The 15,809-nt window shown below is 37.2% G+C and overlaps 1 protein-coding gene across 1 annotated transcript in view; it reads right to left on the bottom strand.

Moving 5' to 3' along the window:
• The window catches only part of ITGA4 (integrin subunit alpha 4), a 35,028-nt gene that overhangs the window by 6,589 nt on the left and 12,630 nt on the right, over positions 1-15,809 (bottom strand). Inside the window, exons 10-22 of the mRNA XM_040069351.2 lie at positions 15,030-15,141; positions 13,356-13,450; positions 12,962-13,052; positions 11,570-11,615; positions 11,047-11,201; positions 9,523-9,677; positions 6,346-6,495; positions 4,876-4,952; positions 2,524-2,674; positions 1,697-1,795; positions 1,183-1,262; positions 750-836; positions 88-175 (exon numbers count right to left, since the gene is read on the bottom strand). Coding sequence (XP_039925285.1) covers positions 88-175; positions 750-836; positions 1,183-1,262; positions 1,697-1,795; positions 2,524-2,674; positions 4,876-4,952; positions 6,346-6,495; positions 9,523-9,677; positions 11,047-11,201; positions 11,570-11,615; positions 12,962-13,052; positions 13,356-13,450; positions 15,030-15,141 — 1,386 coding nt within the window. The remainder of the gene's footprint in view (positions 1-87; positions 176-749; positions 837-1,182; positions 1,263-1,696; positions 1,796-2,523; positions 2,675-4,875; positions 4,953-6,345; positions 6,496-9,522; positions 9,678-11,046; positions 11,202-11,569; positions 11,616-12,961; positions 13,053-13,355; positions 13,451-15,029; positions 15,142-15,809) is intronic.

Raw genomic sequence — 15,809 nt, 5'->3', positions numbered from 1 at the left:
CTTACTGATAGTCTAAACTGCCACTAGATGCACTAAATATTAACCTTCAAAACAAGGATGACAGGGTTTACAAAGGAAAACTCTTACATGGAAAGTGAAGTTGATATTTTCCTTCATACATGTCACTGGTGAGTTCTCTTCTGCTCCATAAACAAATGAGGTTGGTGACACAAACCTTCAATGGTTTAGAAATTGTTAATAAACAGAATTTCTATATAACATTAGCATAACTTTCTGCCCCATGCTATCTCCAGTCAGACTGGTTGTAAGAAAACACCCACATTTGCTTTTAAATAAGTCTAGGAACACAGAGACAAATCATCTGCTTTTGGAATAGAAACCCATTTGTACTCTTTTCTCTGAAAAAGGCATATGAATCATAAGAAGTCATAACTCCTCACCCAAAGCAACACCCCATGAATGCCCCACAACAAACCCAGAGTATGGTTCATGTTAAGCAAAGAGTCTGAGGATCTGCTATGCTCTTATTAAACACACCTTTCTGTAAAAAATATTCCACTTTTTAAAACATGTCAGTCCGTTCAGAGACAAGTTTGAAGCACTACAGACACCACTGGTCTCATCTCACAAAAGTGGAAAAAAACTCCTACTTAGAGCCCAGGATAGCTGTGCCAACTCAGTCCCAGGACTTTTTACCTACGGCACACTTCTGCTTAAAAACTTTGCCAATTTAGAACGGTAACAAGAGTGTTCTGTGGATGTGCAGGTAATACCAATAGGTGACTTACCCATGGGTATTTAACTCGATCTCATATTTTAGAGGTATAGGTAAAGTTAGTATGTTATCCAGCAACATGTTCCCATCTTCATTTTTGCTACAAAAATACAAAGAGAGAAAAATCTGTATTGAAGGCATCATAAGCTGTACACTATTTCTGAAAAAAAAAAAAAAATACTAGACAGACTTATTAAAAAAAATACTAGACAGACTTTCAGCTTATTAAAATAAAAATATTTAATTGGTAACATAATGCCCCCCACATTTTTTACAGGCAGAAACCTACTCATTATTTAAATATCTATCACCTATTTTTTGGTAGTTTCTCTATTTGATTTGCAACCAATTTACTTCCTTGCAATCCTGCTTTGCTAAGCCTTTTCAGTTATCTGTTTTCCAAACCTAGCAGTATTTTCCATTGAGCAATTTTTATTAGGCTTTACCAGGTAGCATTAATGATGATGTTGAGGTCCTCTTCTGCTCTGGTTAATGAGCTTGCATCCAAGAGGAAACTATAATCCAGCTGTAGAAAAAATAAAATTTTCCTTATATTAAATGATGGTGTATCTTGACACAGTTTCAATGCAAATATTTTATTAAGCTCATTTAGAATTTCCTGCCCTAAAAAATTCAGAGCTAACGAAATGCTTGCTTTTTGTATCTTCTACTCCTTTTCTACTGACCTAGCACATATGCCCATGGCATTAGTCAGCTCACTTGTCTAGAAGCCAAGCACTATCAGTCGATGAAGAAGACAAACACTGTTGTCTCTTAATGAATTGTTCCAGGAAGTGTTTAAGCAATTCATTTAAAAGTAGCAGGAGAGATACAGATATCAACATGACAAGAGATGTTAGTTGGGAATGAGGAAAAGATTCAGAAATTCCTTTTTCCACCCCCCCCATGAAAATCCTTATAACAGGTGTTTTAAAGCCAGGAACTTCATTTACAGCTTACCTTTGAGTTGTGATCCACATAGAAATAGCCAACACTGCACTCAAGTGTCACTGCATTCATTTCTTTATCTAATACTGCACAATGTATCTGTTTTTCCTCCTAAAATAAAGAACAAATTACTAATGAATAAAATTAAAAAGTGGTGTTTTTTTTTCCCCAGACACTTCAAATTACATGCACACACTAAAACTGGGTGCTTTATATTTTCCTGGATCAGGTGTTTGTTATTACACTGGTGTCAATATCCAGGACACCCAGGAGCACTTCAACACAGACTATATTGATTATTACATCAGTTACTTCATCTGCTTCTTGCTTTTACTGAAGCTAAGGCACATGCACCAGACCCAGACCCACCCACGTTAAAGGCCAACTCCCAAAGGTGGATCTGGGGGATTCTGCCTGGAGAACAGTCATTTTTAAAAGGCAGAACGAGAGCACAATTAGATTTATGACTTTTTATGAGCCTGTGTATTTGGGAAAATGCAGATTCAATGAGATCTTTGTTATCACTGACAACATGATCATCAGCCAAAAAACAGTAACATCCTGTAACATCCTGAAATAGTTTTAAACTTTTTTTTTTAACTTTTTATTTTAGTTGTTACCAAAATTAAGTCAGTCATCTGTATTGACTAAATTGCATTTGATTTAGGTAGCTAGAAGTCTAAGAATTTAAAAATTGATATTTTGGCAGCTTTTGATGAAGGGACAGAGGTTCAGTAGCTAAAGAAACTCAACAAATCATAAACGTAATTTGCAAAACACCAGGCTGAAAAAGAAAAATGTCAAAGGATTACTGGTTGAGAGATTTTTTTTTTTCTTACCAATTCTAAAACTCGAATGTAAAAAAGACCTTTAGGGATCTGAACATGGAGGAGGGTTTCATATGCATCATCTCCAACATTAAGGAGAGAAATGTTCAACAACAATGTCTTCATGCTTCCAACACCAAGGTACGTTTTCTTATCATAAGGCCTATAAAAATAATCATCATAATGTAAATGGAAAGGAATTCTAGAAAGGCTATAGGCAAAGCTGCTCCTTTAGGCGATTTCAGTTGGTTCTGACAAAGCTCAGCTGGAGAAGTAAGGGAAGGTTTTACTCAATTCCGTAACTAAGGTATGAGACCAGTTATATGATGGTCACCCCTTAAGTGGTTAATGAGAGAGCGAGGAAACTGTGCAGCTGTGCTTCTGGCCTTTACAAGAGCAGTCCAGATAGCAATGTATCACTGCCACAGTATTTTCAGACATCATTTCAACATTCACTCTTCGCACTCAAGATCTGGGGTTGAGTTAATATCAAGAGGGGCACAGTGAACATGCCTCCCTTATGATCCATGTGATGTTCTATAATCATGTTACAAGTACAAACACCCTAGTGGGGGCTAAAAGTAAACTTCAGCTTGACATTAAAGTTTAATTAAGACTTGTGGAGAGGGTGCCTAGAAATAGACATTTATCAGATATTCTGGCTTGAAACCAAAGAATTAGTCACTGAACACCTCTGGGAAAGAAGCTGGCACTTATAAAAGCAACAGAAGGCAAAAGCACTGCATAAGCAGATAGGTTCCAAGACAAAAGCAAATTAAAGAAAAACACAGTGTTAACATTTCGGTAGCTTGTCAAATTTAGGTTAAATTCGAACGTTGCTTTAGTACTTTTATACCCACCACTGACTCCTCTTACCCACGTTAAAGCCAAGCTCATTAACAATATGCTGTCACAAAGATGCCTCCCAGCTTAACACACAAGTACACAAAAGCACCAGGTGCACATCTGGGGCGACAACAAAGCTGGACTAAAGCTTTTCCCGGGTAATCATATTTCATTCTTCATTAAAAAATGCACAATGCAGACTAGAAATGTACAGAGCAGGCCAAAATCTAAGCAATTTAAACAAAACACGATAGTGTGTACATGAAGACTTGTTACTCAGGAAATAAAGCATTACATTGCCATCCCTATTTGATTTCATTCTTTTAATACCAAAGGTGTTTACTTTGCTCTTCAAGGATAATGAATGCTTTTTGTCAAGACAAAATAAATTATCACTTCACAGCTAACTAGCTCTTAATCGAGATTCTAGGGGCACAAGGTAATTTAGGTCGATGCTTCACACTTATGAAGATATTTAGACTGTTTATTTACACTGCAAATCTGCTACTGGTACCTCATGGCAAACAGATATGTTGTAATCTGTTCTCCTTTCTTAGAGCTTGGAAGTACTTTCAAAACCGCATTTCTGTCACAAATGAAAATGCTGCACAACCACTCTTTCTGAAAAGTTTAGGAGTGTTTAAATAAAATAACCATCCAGCCTAAGAAAATATAAGGGCTTAAGGCTCATGCTACAGGCCACATGTTAAAGTGGGCAGAAAGATATTCCTCTACGATGTATGAAGATGACAAAGTTTGTGCTCAGGATCACACAGGTGTGATTAATCTGCATTATGGGACTGTCAGCATCTTCTGATGTCATTTTAGGTTGTTCAACCTAGCATTTTGATTTAAGTAGAATCAACTTCAGAAGTGGTGTATGACACAAGAAAATCCAAGTTACATGTGAAATATCTAAACAGCTGAGACTCACAACAGGTACAATTTCTCTTTTTGCTCACCGACCACCTGCATTTCTTACTTTGAAATGTAACAGTCAATAATGAAAAAGGTTGTGGTGATAAAATACAACTTAAAACAATTAAGTGACTTTTTATTTAAGAATATATCTTCAGTTTTGTACTGCTGATGGGGACTTATACACTGTAAGTACAGTATATCCAGAAAGAGCAGCAGAAATAACCAACAGCTTGTGAATTTTACAGTTGTTATGGTGTGTGCATATTGAATATGCATTGTGCAGTGTTATCTTAGCCAAGTTATATATGAAGTGTAGAACACAAATTTATGTTTTTGTGAAGATGTATTTTATGAGCTATAAAATCTTCTAATTATGTAATAACAGTTCTTCAGTCATATAGATTTCTGTTACATTTCCTGGAAGATTTATGATTTAAAAATGGTCTTCAATTAAGCACAGATTTACTTCTTGTTTTTTCTCAGGGAGTCTTGAGAATTTGCAAATTACTGTTCTTTATATACAAAAGATTAAGGAATAATTTAAATAAAGCCTTAGTAAATCTTGTCCAAAAAAAGAGAAAGCTACATTTTACTTACTTTGGAAAAACAACTTTTCCAGAAACTCTCAAGTCAGCTGAACAATTTTCTTGGGAGCAAAATCTTGCAAAAGTAAACTGTAAAAGCCAAATTAAAAAAAAAGGCACTTCAGTGTCTTATCTTCCTACAGTGAGTAACAGTATTTCCAGAGAAAGAAACCCATCACCTAGTAACTACGCATCAGGAAGTGTCTAATAGCTCTTACTGCTAACATACAACTCAATCAGGCTGTGCTTTTCCATTTCTCAAACACATTCTGTGCATCCAGAGTAACACTGAAGAGGCTTTCCAGACTCAGGCTGTCACAGTTAAACCTGTGGGTGTCTGTTCAGACAATCTGTACAGCAGTACATAAGGAGGGCAGAATGTTTTACAAGATCCAGAAGTAATGTCTGTGCGGTCTCTCCTATAATACAGCACGTTAATTTTTGCAGGAGTTTAATTACACAACCCTTACTTATCCTACTGTTACGTAAGGTTTGATAAGAGCAGAGACATCACAAGTTGCAGGTGTCTGTGCCTTGGTTATCAATACGTTATAGAGCACATTTATGTCATTGTATTCAACATCATCCTCTTTCTTTCTTTCTAACTCTGAGGTTTCTAAAACAAAATTTGGAATGAAAATGACAAGTCAAAGCATGCCATTTAAAGGAATCTTTAGTTAATCTCAGTTACACGAATCCCAGGGAAAGCCGAGCTGGAAGGGACCCACCAGGATCACTGAGTCCAGCTCCCGGCCGTGCACAGGACATCCCCAAGAGTCACAGCCTGTGCCTGACAGCTTTGTCCAAACACTTCTGGAACACAGACAGGCTTGGTGTTCTCACCGCTTTTCTGGGGAGCTTACTGTTGTGAAAAGTTAAAAATTCAGTGCATTTCACTAAAGTTCAAGTCTCTTAATAAGCTGGGATTTTTTGGGAGAGAAGGTTAATTTCACAGTTACTAAAGGATAAAGAATATACTCTTTCTTTTCCCTCAGACTTTGAATTTGAAAACCTGCAGTACCTTTACAGAACTAATATTTCAGCAACATCAACACTTCAAGATTAATACCAACACGATATTGCATATTTAACACAGAAATAATTTTAAAGTACAATTTTATATTGGAGAGTGACCCATGCTGTGTAGTTGAAAAAGAATGGATACCTCAAAGAGTGAATTTCATACATGTATATTGAGGTATATAGTACTATATATGCTGGCAAGGTCTCTGCACATACCTTTTTTATTTTAAAATCATAATACAGATTGCATACAATTTCTGCAAAGAATTCTTTTTAAGCAAAAAGGTAGGCATTTTTTTAGCATTCTGGTTAATTAATTAATATCAAGACACTATCCCTAGATGCTGGTCTAGAAAAGGCATTCCTTCGCATGCTGTCACTCAGTGAAGCTTTTTTAACTGGAGATTCAAACATGAACATTTACTCACTGCATTGGAAACAAGAGTAGTCATACACTAACCTTGCTTTTTATGACATCTTTTTCTTTCCTGCGTTGGAGAACAGGTTGAAGTGGAGAGAATTCTTGAACGTTTCTTTTCTGTATAATATGATGCCCCAGATGATAACTTGCTTCAACATGTACAGGAGTCAAGATATCCCTTACATCTTTCTATGAAAATTGGAAACCTAATGAGTTAATCATATAAGACAAAATATGTATGCTTATGTTTTAAAGTTACAGGGTTGCCCAGAACTCACTACAACAGCAAAACTTATTTTTCACAAGTAGAATAATTCCATATGGCTAATATACTCTTCCAGACATCTTTGTTGCTGAAGGAGGCAACCAGAAATGTGTAAAAGCATAATATGTTCAATGACAGCGTCAGCCATTTCAGAACGGATGATTCTCCTACGAGGAGAAATCTTACTGAACAGCAAGCCTACTTCTGTCAATAACCCTGCCTCACACACCTATGAAAGGCTGCAGTGCCCAAGTAGAAAAACAGGCAAAGTTGTCTTTGGAGAAAGTTAACCTGTGGAATGAGGCCAGACAAACCCAATGGGTATTTATGTGCAAAATCAAAAGGAGGTCTCCCACGGTACAACTAAATCAAGTCGTGACTGCATTTTATTTTTCTGCCCCTTCATTCTGTACTATGAAGATTGAACTCCTGAATAAATGACTGTTTTGTACACGAAGCCTTGCCTGTGTAGGAATGTTCAGATCAGAGCCCAAACTACCCACTTGTGAAAACTGAACAGCTTGAAGCACCAACAGTAACAAACCTGATTAAATTATTCCCTAAGTGTAGGGGATAGACAGACACTGATTGTCCTTCCACATGGCCACTATTTAAATTCTTATCTGCAAGCCTGTGTTGGCCAAATCACGTATTGTCTAATTCATAACAATTTTCCACAAGGTCTTCTCTGCATCTGCTTTATACTACTTCCATTATACTAATTAGCTATTAATTAGCCTTTACTCAAAAAACATAAAACTTATATTGTCTCTTGCAAGGACTGTACTTGACAGACATTCACACTTACTTAACTTTAGGAGCTTCATACAAGTACAGAAACCTTCTGGGTGGGAGGAGATGCTTATAATGCTATTAATTAAGAATTGAAAAGAAAACTGAACTCTATGGAGGGAAAAAAACCCTAATGATGGACTATAGGAAGTGATGAGGCAAATCAATTCCTTCCTCCTACACAAACCCCTGCTAATGCTGGGGCAGCAATCCGTACAAGGTCAGCTGTCAATCATATCTCTGTTAGTTTACAAAACTCTTATAAAGTAAGTGGCAATTTGCCATTGCTCCTGCAAATGACATTCACTTAGGTGTAACTATCAGTTGAGATGCACCTGGGCAATTTTCCAGTAGGAAACATAAGCTTTCCTTTCTACCCTGAAGCTTTACCATGAAGAATTGGCTTCTGATCATGTCACAAACAAAAAGTAAGGGAAACCTAGGAAGAAGAAAAATACATGGAAGAATATTTCCCTGCAGGTTTTTTTTGTAGCTGTAGAAAAAAAATATTTTTCAGCCTTTGTGCAGGATCAACTGCATCAGTCACCTTGATAGATGTTTGTTTCAAAAGGCCACAGAATTGCTACCTTGAGGATTTTAAAGAAAAGGCTTGGCAAACTAGTCCATTATTTTTTTTTTGCCCTTATTTCCCTTTACATCTAAATACTCCCTCCCTTACCCCCTAGGTCTGACAGGAGAGAAGTCTATTTTTTCTGATTTTAATAAAATATGGTTCCTTTGTGTTCACTGATTTTTATTGTTTGTTCTGGTTTAGGACTTCCAAGTTTTTCCAAATTTTTTGTATTGGAAGACAAGCTTCTAAGATGTTTGCTAGAATAGAAGTGATTAATTTTTTTTTCTTTTTAATTGAAGGGCCTTAAAAAATATTATATCCGTGCCCTGATTACAGGTTATTTCCACTTTAGAGACAAGTCACTCATTCATCTTTCAGAGGGATATATCAAGCATGAACACAACAAATCATTCCCTCCAGGGCAACAGCCACTTTGAGACTACTTTTGTAGTTAAGATCTTACTGATGAATTCTTCCTAACTTACTTCTGGGTCAGTACCATGCTCAGTTTCAAAGGTTTGTTAGATCAAACCCTGTTTGTGCAGAAACCAGCAGCCAACCAGCAGCTGGTGCCATCTATTCCTAGTGTCGGTTCAGGCCTCCCTGCAGGTCTCCAACAGCCTCCTGCTGCACCCATTGCTCTGGCAGAACCTCTGTCTCAGTGCCTTCTCCTCTGAAGCACTTCTGTCAGCAGATTTTTCTGCAGCAAAGTTGCCTCTACACCATCACAGAGGGAGAACCACATTCACTACTAATCTGGTCCAGGAGAAAGACGTTTACAAGCAGAGAGATCCCTTTTCCAGGACAGTGCACATTCTCAGCTCTAAATTAATTTGTGGAACTCTGATGAGTGCTCTTCCTGCCCCATTTCAACCTTCAGATTATGGGTGAAAGTTGCATTCATTGAAGGAAAAAATCAGCAAGCCCAAGCAACGCTCTTCCTCCCATTCCACTAGCCTTTGGCTCCTTGCAGCAAATTCACAAAGCACACCACACTATAAACCTTGAGCTACAGGCTTTTCTAGCAATTGTCTTCATTTCACTTCCTATGGATCAGGAATGGGTTCTTTCCTTTTTAGCAGAGTCTACCTTATCTACTCACAATAAAAACAAGAGCAAGACCATACACGTGTTCTTTGTAATAGTTACAAATGACAAACCATAAAAATGACAAGTTTTAGGATTTTGCATTAAGGAGTACATAATAAAGTTCCATCAGAAATGTTCAGCAGAATATAAATATTATATCTTCATGGTTGCTCCAAATCAACCTCAATCATGTATGATCTGTCATCCATAAAAATGATGAAAAAAATTCAAGAATAATCATGGTCCAACTTAATCACTGTGGTTACTATTATTATTATTACGCATCTTCTCAGCAATATAAGAGATGGTAGATACACTGACTTCCCCAGAGAAAGCATCAGAATTAAAAAATATTAACTGTGGAAGTTCTGAATACAAATATTTTAGTTCCAAAGTGTGATGCAATTGTAAACAGAATAGGTTCTTTTGCAGCAGGTCTGCTTTTCAAAGGAGGACAAAGGATTTACAACACAATACATACTGAAAACTACATTACCCTCATAAATGCCGGATGATCTTTGCAGGCAGTAATATTGCTGTAAATCTTTACTTTTCCTGAGATTGTATCATAAGTACCATTGGAGGAAAAATAAAATCTTGCTTGCATATCCTCTTTTCGGTTCACGTCAACACTCAGATTATAAAGCAATACTGCAAAATAAAACCCGGGGAAAAGAAAAGTTATAAAATCTTTAGGTGTTGCAATCATAATGAATTTATGGTAGAAATTACAATGTCTGACTCACTTCCGTAAGTATGTTCTGTAACATCCATTTTCAAATGCTCTGCTTAAAAACACTCTGACATAAATCCATACCTAATAAAAACTTCTAGTACCCTGAAAATTGATTGCTTCATGGCTGTTCCCTGATACATGCTTTTATATCAGGGATAGTTTATCAGGTTGTATTTATAGTTTTCTATCAACATCTATTTATAGAAAACCCACTTCAGTTAGTTACAGGGCTGACAGTAAATGACAACAAGCAGTTAGGTCAACAAACACTGACAAATACCGTTTCACAGTTTTTTCCTATATAAGTTAGCACGAATTGCTATGATAACAAGTTGCAAGCAAGTTTCAGAGCATTGGAGATCTATTACTTCTAAATTTTCCCCAAGTTAGGCTATCTACAATTTGTACCAGTCCTTTTTTTAAGTTAAAAAGTCTTATGTACAAGTCCAGCAAGGGTGACCCAGTCTGACTGCTCATCTTTCAAAATAATTATGAGTTTCAAGAGATCTGATAAAGATAAAGAAGACATGTAACTTTACAGTTCATCACTGCGTGTGTTCTCTCTAACATGCTCTCAAAGGTTATTGTCTGTTTTCACAGCAGAGTTGAGCAATTTAATTTTATATACCATGTACTTGCAGGGCTGTTTGCAGTTTACAAATAGCACATGACAAGTAGGTTAAAAGCACTCGGGCAGTAGAGTCAAATTTAGACAGTAAATTATTTTAAATTAATTCACCATGAATATTCCCCCTGATAGATACCGCTTCTAGCAATACCAGTTTTTTTTGCCTAAAGCAAAATATGCTTTATATAAAATATAACACAAGAGTTATTTTTCAGTAATTTCGGTGGGACTCCCTCTCTTTCACATAATGCCCCACAATGGTGTGATCAGCTGCTCAAGCTGGTTTGTGAAGGAATGTTTTCTCTCTGTTGCTAAGTGGAAGGCAGCATCCTCTAGCAGTCCCATCTGGTTTGGTGCATGCCTGAGAGGATTGCTGTTAGAGGACATCTAAACATCACCCTTCCAATGCTGCTGTGTCTCCAAGGCCACGTAACTCCGGCAGTCCTAGCAGGGAGGTGCTGTCATTCCAAATTGAACAGAAGTGTAACAGCTTGATGCTATGGGGTAACCATGATATAAAAAAGGTATCCATGTTTTCAGCTTTTCATTTTATGCAGAAGTCAGATTAATGGTCTATTAAATACCAGTAGCATTGTTCTGTAAACAGGTGCATTTAAAATGAATACATATAGTGGATTACTTTTCCAGTAGCTTACCAATATATCCAGGTACCTCTCGTCCTCTGTAGGTAAAGCACAGCTTCAAATTCATACAGGTGGCAGGCTGCTCATTTTCCATGCAGTCTAAATTAGTCCGATTTACTGAATTAGAATGTTTTAAAGAAGCTTCAACAATTATCACTGGTTTTGTTCTAAGAATAGAAAAGAGTAAGTATTCACACATAACGTTCAGATAGAGCTTACAGAATCCCTGCAAAAAATAACCATACCTGACAATCCCTTTTTATATTTTAGAATTATAATCTTCAAGTTGTCTGCATTTTTCAGATAGTATGCACGTTATTTGTTACTTCAAAAAGTTACAGAATGATATTTTCTTTTTTCCAACATGTTTACTTAAATGTTTCACTTGCAGAGCCTTATAGAGCCTAATGACTGAAGCTCAAGACTTCAAGAATATAATGAGGTTAAATTGAACTACTGAGTTTTAATAAATTCCACTAAAAAACCAGAGTTAAATTGTATGGTCTTCAAAAGTACTGAAACGTAGCAAGCTCACCTCAGCACCACAGCAGAATCAGAGAAAAATGCACCAACTGCTACATCTGCAAAAAAGAATGTATCAATAAGCATAAATTGTCAACAGGAATTAACTTCTTAGGTACAAGCATTTTATAGGATATTCACCTTTTGGCCAGCATTTAGACCAAATATTACAAGGGATATGCTAGCATTCAAAGACAGTTCCTTGTCCACTGTCCATAAATGCTGCATGCTAATTTGCTGGAGTTACAGATACTGATAATGTGATGATGGGATTTCTATTCCACATTCGAGTGGTTGATACTGAAGGACAACTCAGCTAAACAGGACATATTGCCTTCTTCTCCATCCAGATATTTACTATTGCTATACAAGCATGTACACATTGTTTTACATATATATATATAATATACATATATAATATGAACAATATATTTATAAATATATTATTGATTTGCTTAAGTCTATTATATGTATGAAATTATACAGAGAGAGAGAGAGAGAGAGAGAAGTATTTACTTTATTCTAAACTAACTGAAACCTATCCATGCAAGAAGGAAAGAAATATAGACAGTATATATACCACTCTCAAATGAGGTAGCAAAAGAGAATTGTTAGATGACTAAATGGTATAAGGGCCTGAGGATGTGACCAACAGCTGACCTGAGAGCAGACTATTTGTAACCTCCCTTTTAGGCCAGCACTACAAATTAACCTGGATAACATTTCTATGGACAGAGCCAGAACATACAACACGCAGTTCAAGGTAACTTTGTGCTTTTACATCCCCAAGAGCAGGACAGACATACCTGACCTGACCTAAGACTAATCTGCAAAATGTCAATGTTCTGATGCTATGTATAAAGCAATTAACATATCCTTGGCAGCTAAGCTGCTTTACACCAAATTAGTACTACTTTGTCATGGCCACAAGAACTCCACAATGGTCTCAGCTCAATGCCACGAGCCCTAAGTGAGGTTAAAGTATTGTTCATTCAGACTGAGAGTCAAGGAGCCTACCGCTCTGTCAAAACCCACTCTGGGAAGGCCAGCAATATATTTGGGTAGGCACTCTAGTCTGGACAGCAAACATGCTTCCAGTGCCCAAACCAGCTCATTGTAGATGAGATGTTTGCTTTAAAAACATTCACATTTCTCTTCCCCTTGTGCACTATGATCTCACTATTACATTGTTCTCAGTCCTTAAATAATAGTTAGATGACCGTGAAAACTGACTGCCTGGCCTCAGGTTTACCTCTTCTTTTTTCTTCCCAAAATATGAGATGTGACATGTCATCTCAATAACAGATTCTGCTTCCGTTAAAAGTATCAAGTAGCACAGTAGGGTTGTTCCCTATGAATTTCTATTCTTTTAAAAATGAAAAAGAAACAAAATTGTTTAATTTACCTTGATAACCATTGTTATCTACATCAATGCCACTTGATATGGATTGTCCAAACATGCTTAAAGAATTACCAACTTCTTGTCCTTGTATTCTCTGAGGAGAAAAACATGTAAGAGAAAATTATTCTTGAAAAGCTAATGTCTGAGTTACAATTTCCAAAGAAAAATGTTAGCAGAACAATCCTGCTTTTGATCATAAACCTTTTCTAAAGCCCCCAAAACAATTTTTTTTCTCTCTTACAGGTTAAATAATGACTGGAAATCACAGACCACGTAAACATTTTCTGAAGTCTTTTAATGTACGTCAGATGGTCAGACTGTCAAATGAAGGGAAAACCCTCACAGATTTGAACTTGGGGTTTTTCTGGATTGGGCATTTTGCATTGAAAAAGCGTACCTGTGAAAATGATGGTGTTATTCCATCTTTCCTGCCATTGTATATATAAATAGCTCCTCTTAGATTATCTTCTTGTGGAGCCCCAATTGCCACATCTGTGTAAAAACAATTGAGCAATGATCTGTTGACTAGGAAATACGACCATGGAGCAGTTGAAGAAATGCAAATCATGATTCACGATGCATGCAATGCCAGACCAGATTTACTTGCCTGAATTCAAAGGCAGTGTTGAACAGAGATATAAAGCAAACAGAAACAATACAGACCAGCTCAGTAATCTGATACTACTTTAATTACTATGTGTGAAAAGCAGCAATCAAATACTGTCATTTTATTCAAGATGAAGTCTATTCCTAGCAATACTAATTTCGACCCTTAAGAGGTTAGGAGGTTGCCATGAAAGAAGGCAAAACAATCATGATCTTTAAAACAGGAGGAATAAAAAAGCCTTATATTTACAGAACAGTGATGATTTCCCTGTTCTTCCCGCATGGATTAAGTCACTGAAACACAAGTACTCTTACTACAATGCCCAAAATGAACCATTTATTTTTCTATGAAATGTCTGTAATGGTCAATAATAAGCTTGAAAAGGCATTTAACAAGGAAATTAAGGTAGCTGTTTGGTACAAAGGGATATGTTTTATGCCTAGATGACCTAATCCCAGAGGGGTGCAGCAACTCAGATTGAATGAACGAACCTACTCACCAACCCACCCTCAACAGCCCTTACCAAAAACTCCCATGGTTCAAACAGAGAGAGGCTGTTAACTAAACAGTGGAGGGAGGGACGGGGAGATATTGACACCATCTTGAAAGTCACTTTTAATAACTGTGAACTTACATTTACAAATAAACAAAAACTGAACTATCTGCGAATCAGAAATACTTTATGCTGCACCAAACCTGAATCACAAGAAATGCAAAGCCTCAGACTGTTTGGTTTTATAGAGCAATTCTCTGACTGAACCCACACTGTGGTGACTAAACCACATAAAGCACATTATACATTTCTCTACTGGTGAGATGGAAATGGGACAGTCAAGTTGTGCCTGCTAAAATTACACACACATTCTTGAGGTCAGATTCTACACCAACACACGCGCACCATTGTCTTTACAGTGCTGATACTGATGGTTGAGATCATTGAAGAAGTTGGCTTTGCTCTGCTTTTCAATTACTACAGAAAAATGCTTTATATTACCCAATTTCTCTTTATATTTTGCTTCCAGCCTTTTTATTACAATTTTTTTTCCTACTGCCACTCTCCATATTACACATGCTTTTTATTTCAATATTTCCACAGCAGTCTCCCAGCATGAAGGCTGTTTGCAATATCCCCATGTATTTGGTACTTACTGGTGACACAGAAGCAGATTTTGATTCAATTTTTTGTTCGTGATTATTACAAAATTGCCAAATTGTTCCCCAACCTTTATCTCGGCTATTTAGCACAGGATTAGTGATTCCATCTGAGGTACAGCACCAAAAGTTGCAGATTATGTTATCACTTTATGCTCATGCTCTTTATTAGACAGAACCTAGTCCCTTACACATCAACATCTGTGAAGCAGCTGTATTTCAAGACAGAAAAGCCAAGTCCCAAACCAAAAGAATTCTCTAACCCTCCCAGGTTCATACAGAAAACCCAACAGGTTTTCTTTGCATTCTTACCTTCAAAGCCATCATTATCTATGTCTCCTAGATTGGCTATGGACTCTCCAAACCTCGCTGCATATGAGTCACTCCCAGTGAGCTCTAAGTTCAGTTCTACCATCTTTGCTTTCTGAAGGAAAACAGAGTCAATGGCACATTAACACAGCCCCTCCCAGGTGACCTGGCTTATTACTCAAAATGTTAAAACTGCCTTGGATACCAGTGTATAACCCTACCAAACTCCTTGGTGCAGAAGCAAGCATTTTCAAACATTATTTTATGGTATTTAGTGTAAAAATAGTGAAGTGATTACACTTCCCCTTCTGAACCTTAGAAAGAATAAAAAGAAGCCTATTCTAATGCATGAATCCAGTCAGGTTATTTGCAAAACTCAGGAGTGCGAGTCTCTTTCCTGACTGGTACCAGTAACTGCATGCAAACGTTTCATTCCTTGCTTGCCTCTGGAGTGCTTAATAAGTTGATCTTCAGATAGCAGTTCAGTGGGAAGCACAGTAGTGTAGGAGGGCTCGGAAAGGGGCTGCAGTGGCAGGCTGTCACCACCCACAGCTCCTAGGAAACGAACCCAGTCTGTCTTCAGTTCCAGCACTAGTGCCAGTAACTGTGCTACAGCTGACACCGCAGCCTCTGGGGGTGCGCTAAGCACTCCTGCTGGGGTGGTCATCACAGCTCTACTGCTGCTTTTTCCAGATCTGGAAGTATGGGATGAGAATAGAGGAAAACTCCTCCTCTTAGCCTGTTAAACCAGAATGGTTGTGTTGCCGTGTGTTTTCAAGAGAA

Source organism: Hirundo rustica, chromosome 7, assembly GCF_015227805.2.
Source record: "Hirundo rustica isolate bHirRus1 chromosome 7, bHirRus1.pri.v3, whole genome shotgun sequence".
Classification (NCBI taxonomy): Eukaryota; Metazoa; Chordata; class Aves; order Passeriformes; family Hirundinidae; genus Hirundo; species Hirundo rustica.
Note: the sequence above shows the minus strand (reverse complement) of the source record. Positions and strands in the feature narration are given on the sequence as shown.